The sequence below is a fragment of the Periophthalmus magnuspinnatus genome, chromosome 16 (genome assembly GCF_009829125.3).
Source record: "Periophthalmus magnuspinnatus isolate fPerMag1 chromosome 16, fPerMag1.2.pri, whole genome shotgun sequence".
Taxonomy (NCBI): domain Eukaryota; kingdom Metazoa; phylum Chordata; class Actinopteri; order Gobiiformes; family Gobiidae; genus Periophthalmus; species Periophthalmus magnuspinnatus.
The window spans coordinates 20,954,623-20,976,352 of record NC_047141.1 but is presented as its reverse complement, the minus strand read 5'-3'; the positions used below and the strand labels follow the sequence as shown (position 1 = coordinate 20,976,352).

The 21,730-nt window shown below is 36.8% G+C and overlaps 2 protein-coding genes across 3 annotated transcripts; both read right to left on the bottom strand.

Moving 5' to 3' along the window:
- Positions 1 to 463: 463 nt before the first annotated feature.
- LOC117384439 (nuclear receptor coactivator 7) lies at positions 464 to 5,182 on the bottom strand. 2 transcript variants are annotated; one of them, XM_033981763.2, is made up of 7 exons: positions 5,011 to 5,182; positions 4,192 to 4,393; positions 2,285 to 2,422; positions 1,814 to 1,966; positions 1,641 to 1,736; positions 1,471 to 1,544; positions 464 to 1,254 (listed from the first exon to the last, which is right to left on the bottom strand). In XM_033981763.2, exons 1-7 carry the CDS (start codon positions 5,034 to 5,036, stop codon positions 1,116 to 1,118), a joined length of 828 nt encoding a protein of 275 aa, XP_033837654.1. In that variant the 5' UTR covers positions 5,037 to 5,182; the 3' UTR covers positions 464 to 1,115. The 2 variants fall into 2 exon arrangements, with proteins under 2 accessions (XP_033837654.1, XP_033837655.1); XM_033981764.2 differs by lacking the exons at positions 4,192 to 4,393; positions 5,011 to 5,182 and adding an exon at positions 2,583 to 2,715.
- Positions 5,183 to 12,031: 6,849 nt separating this feature from the next.
- On the bottom strand, positions 12,032 to 16,465 carry cmtm8b (CKLF-like MARVEL transmembrane domain containing 8b). The gene is made up of 5 exons (XM_033981355.2): positions 16,313 to 16,465; positions 15,022 to 15,195; positions 13,702 to 13,821; positions 13,540 to 13,617; positions 12,032 to 13,426 (listed from the first exon to the last, which is right to left on the bottom strand). The coding sequence occupies exons 1-5, from the start codon at positions 16,436 to 16,438 to the stop codon at positions 13,412 to 13,414; spliced, it is 513 nt and encodes a 170-aa protein (XP_033837246.1). The 5' UTR covers positions 16,439 to 16,465; the 3' UTR covers positions 12,032 to 13,411.
- Between the last annotated feature and the right edge of the window lie 5,265 nt (positions 16,466 to 21,730).

Sequence of the window (21,730 nt, the reverse complement as noted above, 5' to 3'; positions counted from 1 at the left end):
ATGTCCACCAGAGGGCGACATGAATGCATCTAATTTGAAGGGAAATGAACAGGTCTGGTTGTCATAGAAAGAGTACGCAGAAAAAGAGGCACGCGTTTGAATGTGGACATGGAGGAACAGACGGGGTCAATTTAAGCTCATAACACCATCCGATTTTTTGTTTTCTGAAAGGATGTAGCTCGATTCAATGGCGGGGAAAAAATAGCCCGTGTACTGTCATATATGTAAATCTAACTTTTATTATAATTCAGGTGGTATCAATAAAAAAAAAAAAAAAAGTGGAACAAGGGACTGCTTTATTAGAGTCCAGTAAACATAAACTTCCTAGATGGTGAATGTTAATACAAGTCAGTGTTACACATTAAGCTGTAGTTATTTTGTAGGGCTTCATGGTGCTGGTGCTTTTTTGGGTCTAGTTCCGTTCATATTGTCTCACATTTTTGGTAATAACAACAACAAAACATAATAATAAACCAGATATTTTATTGTTTGATTCACAAAAAGTGGCAATGCCAGCACAGCCTTTCCCCATAATATATACATAGATAAAATACACAAAAGAATAAATAGTTTTTTTTTGAAGGTTGCTTCAATTTTCGGTCCATCTTTGATTACTATAAATAGTGGAGTTTAACTCAGTTTACAAAACAACAAAAAGAAATACATTCACACAAACAGTGACAGTTTACAGTATCCTTTTTTATCCAAAAGTAGTTTAAAAAATACTGTATTGGAACAATGTAGTGCAAAATGTTATCGCGTTTACATCAGATTGACATAGGCCTTGATTTTTATAAATTGAGTCTTTAACATCTTATGCAAACACTCAGAAATAACTTGTTATTGTAATAAATCTTGTACTGTTAATAAGCTTAGATGCCTTATCCAACAGTTTCACTTCTAACTCCATAGTGACAGGGGGGCCTAAAAGCCTATTGTGTCCCAAGAGAAGTAGAAACAGGACCCGTTTCACAGGACTATCCACGTGGGTCTGCTCATAGCCAGACCCGCTCCATAATGAGGCCAGAGCACTTCTCGAGTAGTACCCACACAGGACTACAGAGTCCCTCAGTACAACCAGATCACCAGTGTTTTGTCTGCATAGATGAGTGGGATCATCTCTGAACAGTCCACACCTCCAGTTCCTGTACAATGAAGTCTTCGTGAGTGGAAAGTGGAGCGTTATCGAAAGTAGGGCAAGAGAAGCTCGAGCCATGATACAGATCTGCATCCAACCACAAACCAAAGCAGCCACTAAAGGAAAAAGTACAAAAGCATTGAACGTACACATGAATTCAACAATGCAAGGTGAATTTTATTTTACCAGTAGAGCACCCAGTATCCAATTTATGCATATTAAATTGCCAGTGGCTTAAAGCCGGTGGTTTGCTGGCACTAATGTTAATTATTTAACAAACCTTGTAATTCATATTTTTATAAGATATAAAATACAAAAAATCGTGTACATACCCTCCTCCACCAATCTGCAAAGACTCCAAATTGCCACTGACAAAGTATGAATTTTCGCCAGTCCACTTGTACAGCTGAAAATGATAGACAACATAGGAGACAATTAAGACCTATGCATCACTAATTTGTTACTAAAGCAGATTTTTCTTTTCTTTTTTTTTTTCTTTTACCTGGAAATCAGGGTTGAAACTGAAAAGAAAAGTTTCTCCTGTCCCATAGCAACTGTGACTGATTTTGAAGGGGTCTGAGCTGAAAGCACCAAACACCTGTCAAGTAAAGACAAGCAACTTCAAATACCAGACAACCAGTTTAGCGCACAATTATTGCTGGGTAAGATGCAAACCTTTTTGTGCATGTCTCTGATTACGAGGAGCACGGGGCTGTCCAGACCTGCCATGTTCCTGTACAGAGTTTTCAGGCTGCTCCCATGTATCGTGATGCTGTAGACCAACTGCCATGGGTAGCCTTGGGTTCTGACTGGTAAATGAGCTGCAATCTGTTAAAGATCACAAGTATAATATAATGTACAAATATTTCTTTTGATTTACAAATTCACAGTTTTATGCAATTCTGATAAATGCTGTCAACAATAGTGCCTATTTCCATACACTTTTTTTTTTTTTTTGTAATACATAGTATAGTTTTTAGATTTAGAAGTCATTCTTCTGTGCCATTTTGAGGAACTAACTTATTACCTATATTACAATCCTTATCAGTGCACATTATTCTTTGTCCCTCATGTCTAAGACCTTTTTCCCCTTAAAATATATTATTATTAATATTTACCGGTATATTAATAATATATCGGTCTTACCTTTTCCAGGTGGAGATTGTCTAGCAGTTGACTTTGATGACTCAAAACAGGAAGTGAATCCTCCAAATCCTCCTGGTAATCCGAGTCCTCAAAGCTGCTCAGACTTAGACGCCTCTTGGGCTCCTTTACTGTGATGATCTGAAAGAGGATTCAAATGTGGTTAGTCACACTCATTTCTATAACCACTAGTTACATTCAAGATACAGTATAAACATGTCATAGTGGCACACCCACTATGACATACATATAAATACAAATACCAGCATCCACAATGTAATTAAAACATTTTAGTTCCTACCTCCACATATGGCTCAACTGTGCCCTTAGCATAATATAAAACCTTTATATTGTCTAACTGCAGCTTCATATTGAAGTCCCTGTCTTTTCCTTATTCATACAGAAGCACATGTGCACTTCATTTATAACCACCTCCATACTTTCTATTTCACATGGCTTAAAGGCTATTGGTTGGAAATTCTGAGGGAGAGCATGCCATTGGCTCGTTCTATTACTACAAAGTTTCACTTCTTTGTAAAGCAGCAAGGGGGGGCAAGGGGAGAAAACTTCCTGTTTAATACTGTTCCGGTTTATAAGGAAAAGTGTCAAAAAGTAACTTAATTTTCTTATATGTACAATAGTAACTGTGCTTGTTTTGCTCATACTAGGGCACCACAAATGAATAAGACCCTTAGATCAGGTCTCTGCACTGGCTTCCTGCCTCTCAAAGAATAGACTTTAAAGCAGCTCTGCTTGTGAACAAGTCTCTCCAAGGCCTAGGTCCAAAGTACATCTGCGACATGTTAGTGCCATATGAACCATCTCACACTCTGAGGACTTCAGGGACCGGCCTCCTGCTGGTGCCCAGAGTCAGGACTAAATGTGGGGAATCGGCGTTTCAGTTTTATGCAGCTAAAACTTGGAACAGTCTTCATGAAGATGTGAGACAGGCCACTATTTTGACAATGTATCCAGGCTCAAAACAGTTCTGCTTAGCTGTGCATACGACTGAAAGGTTTTTATTCTGCACTCTTCTGTTTCTTCTGTTTTTCTTCTGTTTTAATGTTAATTTTATGATGATTATTTGTGATTATTTATGTTTTCATTTGTGTGATTTTAATGTCCTTCTTATTCTGTAAAGCACTTTGAATTACTCTGTGTACGAATTGTGCTATACAAATAAAGTTGCCTTGCCCTGCCTAGTTTATAACAAGATACAAGGAAAATAAGATGTACAGTGCTCTTACTTGAGTAAAAATTTTGCTTACTCTTTCCATTGTAAGTCTACAAATGTCAAAAGCTTTATCTTGACAATATGAAATGACTCAAACATTTGTGTTTCTTGCACAGCTCCTTTAGATATGATTTTGTTTGGGGTTTTTTTTCTCATTTTTGTGTCCTTTGAAAATACCAGGTTTTTGTTTATTACTCAATGTTCATTCGTACCAATTACATCATCATATAATGAATAACATAGGAGCCATTTCGGCTGAATTTCATTTGTGCACCTCCAGCCCCTGTGGGCTCTGTGGTTTAGATGTTTGCAGTGGAAACCTCCAGGTATAAAGAGGGCAGGAAATTGGCAAAAGGTGTTGAGACATATGATTTTTGGCCTTGTCTATAGACGTTCCACTGTGTTACTGTGGTAAAGTTGAGCCAAATTAATTAATTTTAACTACTAATCACTGGACTCTTTGGTACTTTGTTAGACACGTGTGCTTAAAGACTGTACACCTTCAACCAGTAGTGGCTGTTTGCACAGGGCAAATTAACCTCTACAGATAAGATGTGTCCAAACAGTTACGCTTTAAGTTAATTTTATTTGGGTAATATTATTTAGAATAAATGTTACTCTTACTTTTTGGCTACTCTACACACCTGTTATTGACTATTATTTTGTTTTCTCATACCCAGTTTCTTGCAGCAGGATTCCCAGAGTCTCTCAGTAACTTGTCAATCATAGCAGCTTTGTCTTGCTCTACAAACAAATAGTGGTTGTGATTCTTCTCTCGGATTAGGTAGGTTTTAGAGCGAGGCTTCTTGTTCATCTTATTGCATTTCGTTGTGAAGTCTGGAGACCACTGTGAGAAGAAAGTATAAAGGTGGTCCACCCTGCAGAGAGATGACACATGGGTTAAAAGCCAAAGCCAAAGTCAACATCCCAACAGGCTCTCACTGCGGGCAGGAAGGAAACTGTTACAAAATCCAAATTCCTTTCAAGCACTTTAGTCAGCGTTTTACAAATAGGTCAGATATTTTAACTGAATAATTTAAGGTGCATTTTGTAACTTTGCTGATGGAGGGTCTGCCACATGCTTGTCTCCATGGAGATATCATTGCTCTCTTGGAAAAGTTATACAGTGACTTATTCGTCTCATATTGATCTATCTCATATTTTTATACTGGAGTTTTATTACAAAAACAACTTCCTTGAAAAACATGCAATTTTTTCTGTAAGCTTGGTCATCTTCTCCATATATTTAACTTGGAACTTGGCCTGGTGTTGTCCCCTGCTTGTCTCAAAGGAGATGGACATGCTCAATGCACCAGGTGCTTACTAAAATGAAATTTTGGACAATGTGAAACAAAAGAAAGTAATGTTAAAAATGTCAAAAACATTTGAACTATGCTAATGGCGCAGCTGAACTTTGGAAGTAGAATTGTAAGTTTGTAAATAAGAAAAAGGTTCTATGTAGATTAACAATGAAGCTGTAAAGTCTTGTACTTACTCTCCGACACTGTAGGCAACTCCCATGGTTGATGCAGATGTTCGAATAGAAAGTTGCTAATAAAGCTGAAATGAGTAGCTTGTGTGCAGAGGCTCTGTCAGCAGCATGTCCACTGGGGAGAACGGCCATTGCAGCCCTTTATACTTCCACACCAAATGCTGAGATAAGCCCTTCTCCATAACCCCTCCCTCTCCTTCAGCATGGTTCAGCATGGTCCCAGCATGGCCTGCACGTATTCCTTGCTCGTTTCACAATGGAGACACAAAGCCAAAGTTGGTGACACATTAACTTGACCTGTGGTTCCTGTCCTGAGTTTTAGTGGGCTCTGGCCCATTTGTGTGTCACTGCAGTGCAGCAGAGGAGATGGCTCAGCACTAGATAAGAGCAGTGTTTTACAATCCTCACTTTTAGGCCAAACGTGCAGACACCTTTAACTGTATCACACCAGATATCAGTCTGGTGTCAGTTTGAGAGTTTGGTCTGATTACAGTTTACATTTAGCTTACGTTACATTTATCAGCTATTGTATGTAATGGCATTACTTTTCATGATGATTCTGATGCCTTCTATTTGAAAAAGAAATATTATTTATCCTAGGTAACTTCAGTGTCAGTTTTGTATTTTTTTATTATTTGAAATAAACATTTTACTACATTTATAATATTTCCACTGAAAGGTCCATTAAATTTTCTGGTGTGATGGTTCTCCAACTGCTTGTCTCCATGTTATTGCTTTGTCTCAAATGTTCTGTATAACGCTTAACTCATGTATCTTGCTCAGTTATAGGTGTTGCTATTGCTAAAAAGCTTTTAAAAACATTCTTACTGTGAGCAAGGGCACCACGATCTGACCTGAATCTTGGCCTGGTGGCATATCATTCTTGTCTCCTTGAAGACAGATAAATTTAATTCTTTACTGTGGAACATTCCAGACAAAACAATAACATCTCCATGGAGACAAAGATGGTGGAGCCGCCACCAAAAAATGTACATAGTGCACTATTATTGTGTATAGTTTCAAGGTTCAAGATAAATGGCCTCTTTCATATTCATGAGACAGCTATGTGCCTGTAAATAACACTTTATTCTTTTACGTAAAGACCAACAATTAACCTTAATCCTCCGTTAATAATCTGCTGTGATTAGCTGACGGCTCAATAGCCAGATTGAATCAGAACACCAGACCTTGATATGTTTGTTGACTGTTTATAAATGATCAACAATAAATGAGCCAATCAAGCACCATCATTTTACAGTATTATCTCTAACTACTAATGTTCAAAGAGAATCACAAACTTATCTCTATCTTCAACATGTCTTTTTTTCTGTCAACACAAACGTCTGAATCTTAACAAAGAGCTAATCCTGTTTGTGAAGCTTTCTCCTTGTCTACAGATCCTCTGCAATCTTAGTTGTTTCCCATTTGGTTTTTGAGGGGATTAGTCCTGTTAATTTTATTTGACCAAACTCTACTTCTTATGTCAGAACATGAAATAATTTGTACCAGCAGCAAAGGGTGGTCACAACATGATTATTTATAGTTTGAGTTGTGAAATTGTGACTTTTTTTTAATATAAAAGTTAAAATAATAGTTTAAAAAAAAATGTCAAAACCAGAAGAAAGCCAAGCTAAATACCATGTGGCGAAATTACAAAATTATTGCAGAGGATTATGTGTCCAGTGCACACATGGATTTTCAGTTATCAGGCCAGAAGATACAAGAACACTGTGAGGTCAGCCACCAGCCACGACTTGCAATTATTACAACAGGAGACTTGATTGATTTTAGAATATGTTCAGTTTAACTCAGACCAGATCAATAGTCCTACATGCTCAAAAACACAGAACTATACAATTTAAATCAGATACAGAATGAAGAACAATATTTAATTTTACACCGACTTGTTACAAAAAATAACAAACACAACAAGGAAATTTATATGAAGGCAATTTCTATTGCAATACTGTATTCTCCTTTTAGCTGCTCACAACTCAGTGACCATAGAGGAGTATATTAGGTCCATAGGATGACGTAGACCACATATGTCAAACTCAAGGCCCGGGGGCCAAATGTGGCCCTCCACATCATTTCATGTGGCCCTCGAAAGGGTAAACTAAAAGGTATGATGGTCTTAAAATGTAATTTTATCAGGAGATAAGCAGTTATACAGCCACATTTTTACATCTAGGCTAATGCACATGCAATATTTGTAACTTGAACAAGTAATAAATACAGAAAGAGTTAATTAACAAGTTAAAAAAGTAGTTAGATTTATTTTACATCTGGTTATTTGAAGGCAGCTATTTTGCTAATGTGGCCCCTGGTGAAAATATGTTTGACACCCCTGACGTAGACAATATGGTAAATAAGTAAGCTAAATTGAAAAAGCTGCTTAGCCTAATTCTTCCGCCCTTTAAAAAAAAAAAAAAAAACATCACTTGATTTGATTTGAAACGTTAAATTTTATATTGTGTGCAGAGCTGGATCTAAATGCATTTCCTCTTCTTTTTTTTTACAGCTGCTATTGTTTCACATAGAGTTAGAGCTTGTTCATGACAGTTTAGGACAGCCGTTATGATAAATGTGTTGGTTTAGTTTTTTGTGTAGATGTATATTCACTAGCTTCCTTTGTGTAACTATACTGTGTGAGAAAAAAGAAGTAAAAATTAATTAATGAAACATAGGCTACATATGTGAGCGTAATAATGTAGAAATATATACTTCTGATTTTCTGATATTGTTACTTTAAATTATTTTTAGATATTTGTAACATGACTCATTTTGTTCTGAGATGATGCAATTTAGGGATTTTAATTGTGCCATCAGCGCATTAGTGTTGTGCATGTCATGACAAAGCACAACAAAAAATCCACTAATGTCTATCACTCGAGTCGTTTTGAATGGATAGAAAAATGTTCATTTTCACATTTTGAATTTCACTTTTCACAAATTACATGATGGGTACTGTAGCAGAAATATTTAGCATTTGAGTACAACTGGGGGCAACATATTTCCAATGGTATTAAAAAAAACTGTGCAAGTTTGCATGTAGCAGATTTGTGGTCTGGGGGGTGGGTGCAGAGGCTTTTTTCAGCTTTTTTTTTTGCTTTAATTCCCCCTCAGTTGAATTTCCCTCAAGTTGTACATCTGTTGCCTGCACGTCACCACTGTACTAACGTGTCTGAAACCCAGTAGTGGATGAAATACTAAATTTTACAGATACAAAAGCAAAAAAGTTCCTCAAGTAAAAGTAAAAGTATCACATGAAAAAATCTACTTAAGTAAAAGTATTACAGTACCTGTTTAAAAATGTACTTTAAGAGTAAAAGGTGAAACTATTCCACAAAAGTGTTGTTCATTTGTCAAAGTGTTAAATGTAGTGATTAAAAAATTATACATATTTTGGTCACAGTAACAATGCAAATTAATTTCTTAATTTTTCTGATGAATTTTGTGTATTTATTTTTGTTTTGCTCAAAACTGAAACATGAAATGGAAAATTTTAGTCAGGATGTTTCCACAAACATGGTAAAAAATAACCCCTCAAACCATATGAAAAGTTATTTTTACTTTTTACTGGTTCAAAGATTTTGTGGAGTAGAAAGTACAGATACCTGCTCTCAAATGTAGTGAAGTAAAAGTAAAAAGTATCCAATGAAAAATGTACATAAGTAAAGTACAGATACTTTTTAACTTTACTACTTTTTCTTTGTTAACTCCCACCACAAAACCTGATAAATGATATTCAAATAATGTTTGCACTGGAAAATCAATGCACCCCCACACTCCCAGGACACAGGGTCATTCAAAGGTCTTATAGATGAAAGTTTATCAGGCCAGCCCAATTCCACAGGGTTAGTGCACAGTTTTCAGTATTCTTAAATGAAAAATCTTAACAGCAAATGAGCTTATTTCCTATGGCACAGTTTTGTAATATTGCTCAGTGATACATTTCATTGTTCATTTTGTCAATGGAATTTTAGTAATGTGATCTGTTTTCCTCAAAATGTAATACATCTAACTTTTCACATAGTGCTAAATATTTGTATATGTACTTAACTCAAGTAAAGGAATATTAGCACACAAAACCAAGTTAATTGTGCTGTTTTGTTTTTTTTTTTTCCCCCACAGAGGCAAATGTGGGAGTAGCAGAACTGGATTAAACTGGAGGGACTTGTGTGTGTCATGGTGTACAAATACATATTGCCTGCATTATTTGATCCTGGTTTCATATTTTACTGGTAGACTTTTTTGCAGATTTTCTTTTATATAACATTCATTTTATGAATGGCACATATGCAGAAAGTACAAAATGAGATTACATACACATAAATGTGGAATTGTAAGATACAATTTTCCACTATAGTGCTTACTCTGCATTTTGGTGCTTGTTAAGTTTAATAGCGTTCAGTAGTTCAAAAGTGTCACTGTGTTGCAACTAGAGGCTCCGTAGTGTGGCCCACATCCAGGCACAAGGGTGCTGTGTCAGTCCAGTTAATCAGTCATGGCCCCTCACATAGAGAGAAAGAGTGAGAGAGAGACAGGGCATTTAAAAGGTTTCATAAAGACTCTACAATAATTCAATTCAATTCATTTATTTTTGTAACGCCCAAAATCACAACAACAGTTGTCTCAAAGGGCGTTCATGTTTTAGTTGATGGAGGAAACTGGAGTACCCGGAGGAAACCCATCCAGACATGGGGAGAAACATGAAAAACTCCACACAGAAAGGCCTGGGCGACCCAGGGATCGAACCAAATCCTCTTGCTGTGAGGCATGAGTGTTGCCACTCAGCCACCGTGCTGCCTACACACAAAAACAAAACAACAGGAAAAATCAAACAAAACAAGAAAAATCGTCCAGGCGAGGAGGAGGAAGACCAGACGATTAGGAGGAGAGCCGGGCGAGGAGGATGATAGGATGATGATCAATAACCCACATTAGCAGGAGAGAAAATGCATGCAGCAAAAATCACTGTCAAGGAAATCATAGGGCACTGGACAAAACATCCAATCAATAACATGGTATTTAAGTTGGCATTATTCATCAACGGCTTCATATTGCAAAAGGCAAAGCTTTTGATTTACAGGTTGATCTAGGTTCCAACTGATTTCTCAATTATTGTCATGAGCTTTTGATAAAGACCGAGATCGCGGATACAAGTCACCTTCCTTTGGAGGTGACTGGGCACTCCCTTAGAGACCACAGTCACACAAGGAGCTCAGAGTAGAACCACTGCTCCTCCACGTTGGGAGGAGTCAGCTGAGGTCTGATGTCTCTGGGGAGGTGTTCCGGACATGTCCCACCAGAAGGAAGACCCCCCCCCTCAGGAGCAGCTGGAGTGAAGTGCCAGGGTGAGGGAAGTCTGAGAGTCCAGCAACCCGGCCACAGAGAGGCAGAAGAAGATAAATAGATGGACAGTTTGCTTTAGAGTGTATTCCCACACCACATCAAACTAAACCAGGACTAGAACAGGATCAAACCACATCTGCGTTAGACTTAAACTGGGCCCAAACCAGAACAAGTGTGAATGCGCCCGTGTGTCCCATCATGTAGAATTTGGACTGTACAATGTATTAACTCCAGTCGATCAGAGTAAGGAACAGTCAACAGTTATGTGACGGTAAGGATTTCAGTTAGAAGCATAAATTATTCCAGTTCAATCTATATACCTTAAAAGTAATGTTATGTACATGCAATGTGCTTTTTATCTGGATGTTTATATCACTTTAAGTTTACTGTACCATTCATAAAGTTATATAATGGTGGTCACATATGAGGGGTGGTAATCTATTAATTATTGGGAATTATAGTGAGGAAAGGATTTCACTGTTGTTTGGTTGTGTCAATAATCATAAAATTGTGATATTTCTTCTGACAATGAATGTTATATATTCAATATTGTAGGCTATTTTATTTATAATTATAAATATAAATATAAATATAAAATAATTTAAACATTTGGAGACATGGTGTGTATCAAATAAAATGTATGTCAGTCTGGAGTGATCCTGTGCCAAAAGTCTAGCATCGCTTCACTCTCACTGCTGCACTTTAGACTGTTGGCGTAATGTCTTTGTAGAAAAGGCTGTATAGTACTGGTCTGGTTTTATGCTGTCATCATATAAAGTGTGAAATTTTAGGATAGGTCAGTCTATTGAAGAAAAGTCACATTACATTTTGTACTTCTATCTTTTTTGTTGATGAAATCCCTCTTTTGTAAATGATTTTTTTTTTTTTTTCCTAATGTTCTTTTAAAACAAAGCTTAGCAAGAATCGGTGAAAAACTTTGGGCTAAAGGTGCATGACTGCATATAAGGTTAAAGTTAAAAGTACCCCATGATAATGCCATGACAATGCTACTACTTACACTACTACTACTTTGAATAAAACATGAATAGATGCACTAATCTCTGAGACAGTGCACTTGCCAAATGTGTTTTGAAAATATTTCAAGTAACATTAGAGAAAAATCCCCCATCACTCTGGATGTTAGTTCACTCTCTAAATTTTAGGTACCCATGAGTGTGAGGAACTTTGTTGAATGAACAAATTTCAAATAAAAAAATCTAAAAAAACAAAACAAAAAACAAACATTTAAACTGACACCTATGAACAATATGAATAGTAATAGTGATCTACTGGTAGGAATGTAGAAATCCACTAAAATAAATGTCTAAAAATATGTGGTCTCTTTCATAATAGTCTAACCAAATGAAGCATGCAGAAGTAGAAAGCCCACATGTCCTGCCAATTCTGGACATGCTCTTTGGTCCCGTTTTAGCACATTGTCCAGAGGAAGAAAACTGGCAACAAAACAGCATCATTATTGGATTCAAAAGAACACGAATAGTCTACAACATGCACTGCAGTCATGTATTCTCAGATAGGTTGTTGCTTTGTAAACATTTTTTGATTCAGCTTGACCCATTTTACTTTTAACTATCACTAGAAGCTTCCAGTAGAACATTTGAAGATTAAAATGTTCCACAATATTACGACACAAGATTAAACCAGATTTGTTGACGTAGTGTTTATGTTGGGATATTTTTGTCAAATCACAGAAATCACACAAATAGACTGTACTATTCATCAATGCATTATGTTACTAGGGTTTGAAAATCCTTTTTGTTTTAATTCAACATGGGACCAGAAGTAAAACAGAAATAAGTGAAATACTGGAGGGATAAATGGCTGTTCTTTATTGCCCTGAACATCGCTGTCATCTGGTGGCAATACTTAAAAAAACATACAAATAGATTTCATATTTATGGTAAGTTAATTTGGAGAGCAGAGGCCTATATAAACCTGTTGGTGATTTAGTAGATCTATAAACCTTTGATTATCATGAGAAATACATTAATTTCAGTTGTTGAATTCATTGTTTCAAAACAATGTTTATAATGCAATGTGTGGTCTACTGTGTCCACATGATTTCTCATGTGAATCAATGACTTTGTTTTTTGACTTAATATAGTGACAGTAGCACTATGCCATTTCTTTTCTTTGGCTAAGATCGCTTAGCCAAAGAAAATAAATAGTTTGAGAGGGGAGTTAAAGAGGCAGTTTTTGCTAGGAAAGACAATCAATCCATCTTTGAACAGGAATGGAGGAATTAGGCATCATTTATCTCCTATTTATAACTCCATCCTCAGACCTAAACCTAAACCATAGTGATACCCATTAAGCTAATATGTGTGAGAGCGCCCATTAAACCTGAATGATTATGCAAAATATGACTCAGTTCACAGTTCACACTTTTGGTAGTTCAATAGACCTACCAAACAAAGAGAAACTGTATACAAATTGTTGTGTTAGTTTCAGGGTAGCTCCTTCCTTCCGAATGGTATAAGGCAGTGTCCACCAGCAATCTGACCAGAACTGAAGAAACACTGAAATGTCTCCACTTCACAGAATTACATTTTTCTTTTGCTATGGATCATACCTGGACAATGGAGGGATTACACAGACATTTTGTTCAACATAAAAACTTTTAACTCTGTGTTTTCTTACCTATCCAAAAATTGGCAGTTTGATTTTAGTTCTGGTCAGTGCAGACCCTTCACAAACTGACAATGTCCCACACAAAGTAAAATAGGTTTGAAATGTCTCTCACATACAATATATAATATTTATAATGTTGCATTTTTGGCTTTTGGGAAGATACAATGATGAGAGAAATTTCTTAATATTTGTGACTTCCAGAGGAGGTCTCATTGCTGGCACAACAACTGGGGTCTGAACACTTGTAACATTTGCATTATCCTTTTTCATATTGCCCATAATATTCCTCATGGGCTGTTGTGCTCTAATATTCCTTTAACTATTCACTGCGGCCTTACTCAGATCTGCAGATGCTAAGTGGATACTTCAGTGTCCAGTGCGTCACTTCTCTGTCTGCTCACTGAGGATTGCCCTAAAGTGACAACAATAAATAAAACCACATAGTACACCCAACCATATTATGTGCAAATGATCAGAAGTTAGATCTCAATAAACATAGTTTTTTCTGACTTTCTTGTCCTGTACCTCTTGTGGGCTTCTCCAGTCTTGGTAGCTCAGGTAACTGCTGCAGGCGTAGGACAGAGTGGTGAGAAAGGCAAAACACTGCAAACACATGCACATAGTTAAATACCATTGTCATATTAAGCTATTGCAATATAGTGTAACAGTAAACATGAGTCTTCTTACAGCTGATGCAGACCAACATTTGAAGTTGTGGCGCCCTCTCGTGGTCTCATTCACTGCAGCAGTATTTACCACTGCTGCTATCAAGTACAAGCCCGTGGCAGAAGCGTTTATACAGAGGGACTGAGGATTAACAAGAAATATGAAGGTCAGACCAGCGCTAACCCGTGTCTGTGTGCCCATTTAAATTTATAGTAAAAGAAAATTTCAATCTGACTTCTTTTACTATGGATCATAGAGCAGTAACCAACACACAAAAAAATAAATAATACTTCAATACCATTAGTTATTATTTGTGACCTTTAGAGGGCGCTGTATGCCATATTCACGATTACAGTCAGTTCCTTCTGGTGCTTTTTGAGGTACTTAGGATGGAACTATAACAGAGGTAATTATAGTTTTTAATTGCCTCTTGAGCATACATAAATGATTGAATTGAAGTGAATAGATAGCTCACCATTTTACGTTTTGTTCATAGTAAATTGCAATAATGATCTAAAACTTTTAAGAAACAGGTTCATTGATATGTGATATATAAAACGAGGAACGAGATGGCATCAGTGGACGATCTATGCAATCTAGGCAATATATAAGTGGTAGTAGTAGTAGTAGTAGTAGTAGTAGTAGTAGTAGTAGTAGTAGTAGTAGTAGTAGTAGTAGTAGCAGTAGTAGTAGTAGTAGTTGTTGTTGTTGTTGTTGTTGTTGTTGTTGTTGTTGTTGTTGTTGTTGTTGTTGTATTAGTAGTAGTTGTTGTATTAGTAGTAGTTGTTGTATTAGTAGTAGTAGTAGTAGTAGTAGTAGTAGTAGTAGTAGTAGTAGTAGTAGTAGTAGTAGTAGTAGTAGTAGTGCCTCAAGGAGTAGGACTATTATGGTTCTACGCTGCCGCAGATTCCTGTTCAAAACTGCAGAATTGATTGTTTGCTGATGGCTCTGCCCAAAGTCCCGTCTTTTCATGGATTTTCGCTGTAACTAGCAGCAACTAGATTGTCATTTACATGTTTTTATTTATTGAAAATCGGTTAATGACATTTTAGAACCCTATAAGTATAACACTGAGTAATTTTTCTTTTTTTTTTTCTTTTTTTCCCCAAGAAATCACAACAAGATATAGAGCTGTGGGTGGAGATAGGGGGTTGATGAAAAAAGGAATTTTCCAAGCACTCAAGTCTTTAACGCAGGACAATAAGGATTACTCAAACATGAATCAATAGAAATACAACTTTGAGAAAGCCAGTGATGAGGGAACACCATTATAACATGGTTAACATCTCATTAAAGTTGATTATACATAATATGTCTTTTTAATAACAATGTGGCCCTTACCACTGTAGTCCAGGGGATGTGTGGAGCTCTGGCTGGGACTGCAGTCAAGTACATGATAAACAGACTGAGGGTGACAATCCAACACAAGATGGCGACAAACATCACCCAGCAGATAGCCAGCAGGTGGAAATAATCTGTACCTCCAATCAGGATCCACACCAGGAGCCCGAAGAGCTGCAAGAGGGTTACAAGGTTTAGTACTGCAGTGGTGTAGTACTCATTGTAGTTTTTCAAAGGGTTGTCGGTTGACGAAAACTTTATTTTACATTAAAGTACATATCTTGGAATTATATAACAGTTTAAAATCTAAATTATCATTTTATAATAGAAACAAATTTTGTATCTCATTGAATTACAGAAAGGAATTTCTTTCTGCACTAGATTATGGAGATATAACCTACATGCAGACTTCAGCCTCTGCTTTGAAACCTTTAGATACACTCCATTTCTCAGGCCTTCATTTTATTACAGGTGATGAATTTAAAGCCCCATCACTTTACACTTTATAAAAAAAAAAGTAGGTTGGCCATTGCTATCTGTCAGAAGAGAACAAAACTGTATAAAATCTATTAGACCTCATGACTGGCCTGTTATTTGTTATAAGGACATGCAAAACTGGATACACTGATGCCACTAATACACTTTAATAATCTGGTGATAAACATTTATCACACCTGCACCTGTTTTTAATGTTTTAAATTGACCTATGCACTTATTTGTTTTGTTTGTATTGTATTATAACAGGGCGCTCATGAGAAAGAGAGTCTGGTTCTCTCATTGGGCTCCTCTTGCCACACGACAGGAAACTGAAACCCATACACAGTGACCGATGCACAAATGTTAAAAGTCAATGCACATACAGTAACTACGCTGTTCACTTAGTTGCTCAGTCTAAAGTGAAAAACTAAATCTAGTAATTACTTTAGTTTCAGTGGCAAAAGACAATGTAATGGTCTGATGATATATTATTGATTGGCTCTTTGGATAATTTTGACATCCCTGTTTTACAACTGTTTTACCAAAATGAAGAGTAGTCTACTGCATTTGCTCCACAGCCAGGCCCTATTTACAGAAAGCTTTTCCTTTAGCTGTTCCAGAGAGGAAGAAACACATCTAGTAGGAATTTGAATGTTGTTTGTAATATTTGTTTTCCCCAATTCATAAAAATCCACAAAGATGAGAATATATGTTCATGATGGCGGTAATATTCTTTTCTGTACAATCTTGTACAATAAAATTAACTTTTATTTTTTGCCACAGACCATTATTTAAAATTTTCCATCACACTTACGATTTCAGCAATCAGAAGCAATCCCTTGGGGGTCATGATGACAGGTTGGTTAAAAGCCAAAGTGGAGATGCTGTTTTGGGGGGGTACTGGACTCCTCCAGGTGGATCCCACAGCTGCCCCGTCCATGGCTCTGCTGTCTGGTCAGCCTCAGTGTGGATGTAGACATTGTTGCTGTTACAGAGGAAGTCCTGTCCCGGAATTACACAAAGACGCCCTTGGACTGATAAGGTCTTTTATTTAGATTTTTCTGATGAAAGGAAATGGGAGTCTTTAACGCTTTTTTTGGATGACCAATATATTTTATAAAAATGTACTTCAACTTCAGTACATACAATCTAAATTTTCTGCCAGTTACCAGTTCTACCAGCGAAACATCTTCACTCCTACAATGATTTATCCAATTGACAGATTTAAATTTTCGTCTTTGCTATAGTTCTACCACCAGCTTAAGTGAGCCTCTTCCACTAGGGAGCAGTATATACATACAATAGAGCAGTGATTTTTAATGAAAAGGAGTTGTTGATGATTTGTGTGTCCATCCATCCATCCATTTTCTTCCGCTTATCCGGGGCCGGGTCACGGGGGCAGCAGTCTAAGCAGGGACTCCCAGTCTTCCCTCACCCCGGACACGTCCTCCAGCTCCTCCGGTGGGACCCCAAGGCGTTCCCAGGCCAGCCGAGAGACATAGTCCCTCCAGCGTGTCCTGGGTCTTCCCCGAGGCCTCCTCCCGGTGGGACCTGCCCAGAACACCTCCCTAGGGAGGCGTCCAGGAGGCATCCTGAGCAGATGCCCGAGCCACCTCAACTGGTTCCTCTCGACATGTAGGAGCAGTGGCTATATTCCGAGCTCCTTCCGTGTGACCGAGCTCCTCATTCTGATTTGTGTGTGTGTGTTTTAATTACATTTTACACTTACAAAGGAATAATGTTCAATGCTCAAACATATTCATACTAGTGAACCATGTATTAATGTGTAAACAAGGTCAATACCCCGTTTCTGTTGATACTATACTCTAGTATATACATATAAAGATTACAGGCAAATTTCCTGTTGACATTATTAATTCTTTGAGAGTATTGGATCTTCTATACAATGTGCTCACTGGCTTGTTACTGCAAGAGCAGAGACACCCTTACCCTGGTAATTAGATCATGCAAGAGCAACATTTGTGATTTTAGTTTTGATAATAAAAAGTTACCTCACCTTGATTGCCTCAGTGGCTTACTTAGTAGAGCGTTTTTCTTGGAGTTGTCAGGGCACAGGCAGATGCCTGATTCACAAAACTGAAGCTTATAAATGTCCTTCCATCCCATATTCTTTCACTCCTCAAAAAATAAATAAAAAAATAAAATAAAATAAAAAATTAATGTATCTTGCCCAAGGACACAATGGCAGTTTGCAAATATGCAAGGTGTAGTGGATCAAGCCGCCAAACTACAGATTAGGGGACATAAGTACGAAGAGTTATTATTATTATTATTATTATTATTATTATTATTATTATTATTATTATTATTATTATTATTATTATTATTATTATTATTATTATTGTTGTTGTTGTTGTTGTTGTTGTTGTTGTTGTTGTTATTATTATTATTATTATTATTATTATTATTATTAACCATTCGAGTCATTTTGTAAAATTATTAACAAAATATTATTGGATTTCAAAATATACACAATGTTGTTGTTACATAAATGACATATCTTATTGGACAAATGTCTTTGTGTCATATATAATATGTTATACATGTTGTACAAAAGCCTGGGCCTTATTGTCAGTCTGCAGTGAAACCTGTTCCTTATTGAAAATGTATGGAGCATCATCAGAAGAGGCTGTGGACTGTTGAGCAGCTGAAGTCTTGTGTCCAGGATAAATAGGCATTATTCGAATCACTCCAAATTCTTTGTCTATAAAATTAATCAGTTAGCCTAATGTGGGGGTAAGATGTTAAATGGTAAGCTTATTAATCTATTGTAATAGTGTGATGAATGGCACATCCTGCCAGTGATGTAAAGGTTTTGGTGTTTACCCCAAGTGATTTTCAGATACTAGAATGTGATGGTGTTAAACTCACATATGAGGGGATCACAAACTTTGCGCGGAAGGTCACATAAGTAACATTTTTCTACATACACATGCTTTACAAATGAGACCCCAGCACTGAACCAGGACTAGAACAGGACATAACAAAGTCTACATTTGGACTCAAACTAGGCTAAAACTAGAACCAAAAAGGACACTTGTGAACACACCTTTCACAGACTTCCACATATGTCCTTAGAAATGACTGTCTTAACAGGTCCCCACATGACTTTATAAACATGTCCACACACACCCACCATAAAACATATGTGCAAGCCCAGATGCTGCACTGTAATTGGCCGCTGTGGCTTCCTGCTGTGGCAAAGATATTTTTAATGCCTAAAGACGCACAAACACACACACAGCCTCAGCTGCATCTGCTACACTCACCAACCATAGGCCTGTTTAACCACCAACCAGGAGATCGAAGTAAAATGATGGGGTTGTTCACTTGAACCTCACTGCAAGTATAGTTTTAATGTCCCTCTCTGTTTTGCTTGGACTCTTGTAGCGGGGCTGAGGAAGATGTCCTGAAATAGTTCTCTGGCCACATGACCACTCACAGTTCTACCATAATAACATTAACATGGAGGCAACAGAAATACATTCAAAACTTTTAAATCAGTAATGTCAAAATCTCATACATGAACATTTAAAATCAAAAGCATTTAGTGATAATGTTTCAGATCTTGCACAGGGCCTTAATACTGAACTAAAGTGAAGTTTACATGCCATCATCCACAATGGTATATGCATCTAAATTCAAGTCTGATGGAACTGGTTATTATGAAAGAAAATGCAGATTTATTGAAATGATTATAGCAAGTATCGATCGTGTTATAATGATGGTGTTATAAATTACTCAGGATACTGTTGCTTTAAGAAACTTTTCACAACTTCTGTGGATCATGAATGACATAATTATTGTCATGCATTGTAACCAAGCATCTATGTTTATTATGGTACACACATTACAAAGGCCTGAACTGCTCAATAAGCAGCTGTTTGTTTAACCTCCGATGTGAGATCCATGTTCTGCACTGTAATAATGTATTCAGAGTAAACTCTTCATCAAGGGCCCACTGAGAGAGAAGATGCTGTTCTCCTGCAAACTCAGTGAAAAGTGAAATGTTCTACACTAAAACCTGAGAACACTTAACCTGCACCAAACGGTATGAAATTATGTCTGGTTCATTACTTTTTTTTTCAATTATTTCAATGGGTCAAACAGTCCTTTTGTATGAGGCTGTGCTAAATCATCCAACCCAAAGTGATTATTGCTAACATAAATGATCTATGTGATTCTTTGTCTATTTAAGGTCAAAAAGGTAAAAACATGCAAACATGTTCCTAACTTCCATTAGACTGAAATATCCTTTTACTGCTGCCTACTACATCTCTCCGTCTTCTAAACTGATCCGATATTAATGCTGAACATAATGTGATTAGGTGATGGTTTACTCAGTATTGTTTCTGAAACCCATTCTCTATTGGAAATGTTATTACTCTGCCTGGAATGTTCCACAGTAAGGCATTAAACTTATCTATGGAGGCAATCAGGTGCCACCACTAGGTCAAGTTACAGGTGAGATCTTTGGAGACCTGGGCTAATTCTCAGTAAAAAATCATATTTTCTAGGTATTTTTGAGCAATAAAAACACTTGAATAAAAGCAGGATAAGTTTAACGCTATCCTGCGGCACATTCCAGGGAAATCAATAACATCTCCACGAAGATAAGCAGGTGGAGGACCCTCCACTGCATAAATTACAATGTGCACTTTCAAGGATTTTTATTTCTTCCAAAAAGGTGATGTTTTGTGTCTTAACTTGGACAACCGTTTAATTTGGCCTTCCTACTCTGGAAGAGAGAGACAGAGCATTTGGAGGGAGACAGGGGGCTGAGGGTGCAGAGAAGGAAGGAGAGACTGAGGGAGAGAGGGAGAGAGAGGGGGGAGAGAGAAGATAGGGAGAGAAAGAGAGAGGGAGAAGGGCGATGGATGTATCAAACACTAGCCCCCTGCTGAGTGGGGAATGGAAAGCTGCTGGCACCCACATGAATATTTCAGCAGCAGATATAACACTCCCTCTCTCTCTGGCTCAGTCTGTCACTCGCTCGCTCCGTCTCTCACCTTTCTCTCCCTCCTTCACCCCATCTCTCTGTTCTGCCTGCCACAGTGGACGGTCATAATGAAGGAGAGTGAACACAATTCTGGGCTAATCTAAAACAATAACAATAAAATGTTCTGTGCAAAAGTCTTAGTACATATTTTAATATCTTCCTTTTTAAAAAATAAAAATAAAAATAAAAAATCTCAACAGTAGCAAGAAAACGTAAGATTTTGCTTAATTGAAAAAATATATTTACTTACTAAAAGAACAAGGGATTTGTTTCTAAAAAATATCTTCTATAAATGAAATTATACACACTCTGCAAATTATTGTATATTTTGAACTAGAACTGGTCACACACATTACCTCCCAGAGTGACCCACAGTGTACACTGTGGCCTGCAGTACTTAGACAGTCAAATCAAATAGAAAACAAGAAAGGAGGAGATCTCCTCTAGAGACTGTAATAGATTTTTTACTTTTTCTCAATAATTAATTGGGTCCTTCACAAAAACACAGTTTATTTTTAGAAACAACATGGTTTATTCAAAATATACACACATTCAAAAGCCCAACCAAAAAGATTGGCTTTTTGGGAGACACAAAACTATTCACATATTAGTAGTACAGAGGTAGCTAGAAATGGCTCTATATTTTGGCAGCAACAAAGAATAATAAACTGTGCTAGAATTCTGCCAACAGGAAAAGAGGAAATTGAAAAATGCATCATACACAAAGCAACTCACTAAAATAGCATTAAATATATAAAAAAAAAAAAAAAAAAAAACTAAACTAAAATTAACCACAACGTGCCTCAATAGTGTTAACACTTTTAATTTAGAATTTTAGTTAGTAATTAATAGAAAAATTAATCTTTAATTATGTGTTTTTAGATAAAAAATAAAATAAAATTAGAAGACTGTTCTTTTGTATTTCTATTTTTTAAGTATCGCTCTTATCATGTGGCACCAGAGACAAGTAAACAAAACAAATTATTTCAGTGTTGATAACGAAATCTCAATCACCCACTAGATTCATGTGTTAGTTTTCCTGCACAGAACAGAACTCATACATATCAAGGGTACTTTTTGCTATATAGCTCCAAATGTTGACAATAATCTCAAAAACAAACAAATTCCTTGCTAAATGTAACGCCTAGAGTGTATGTATGCTTGCTTAACTGAGCTCATGGAAACAGTGTATATTTATGACTATTAACACTT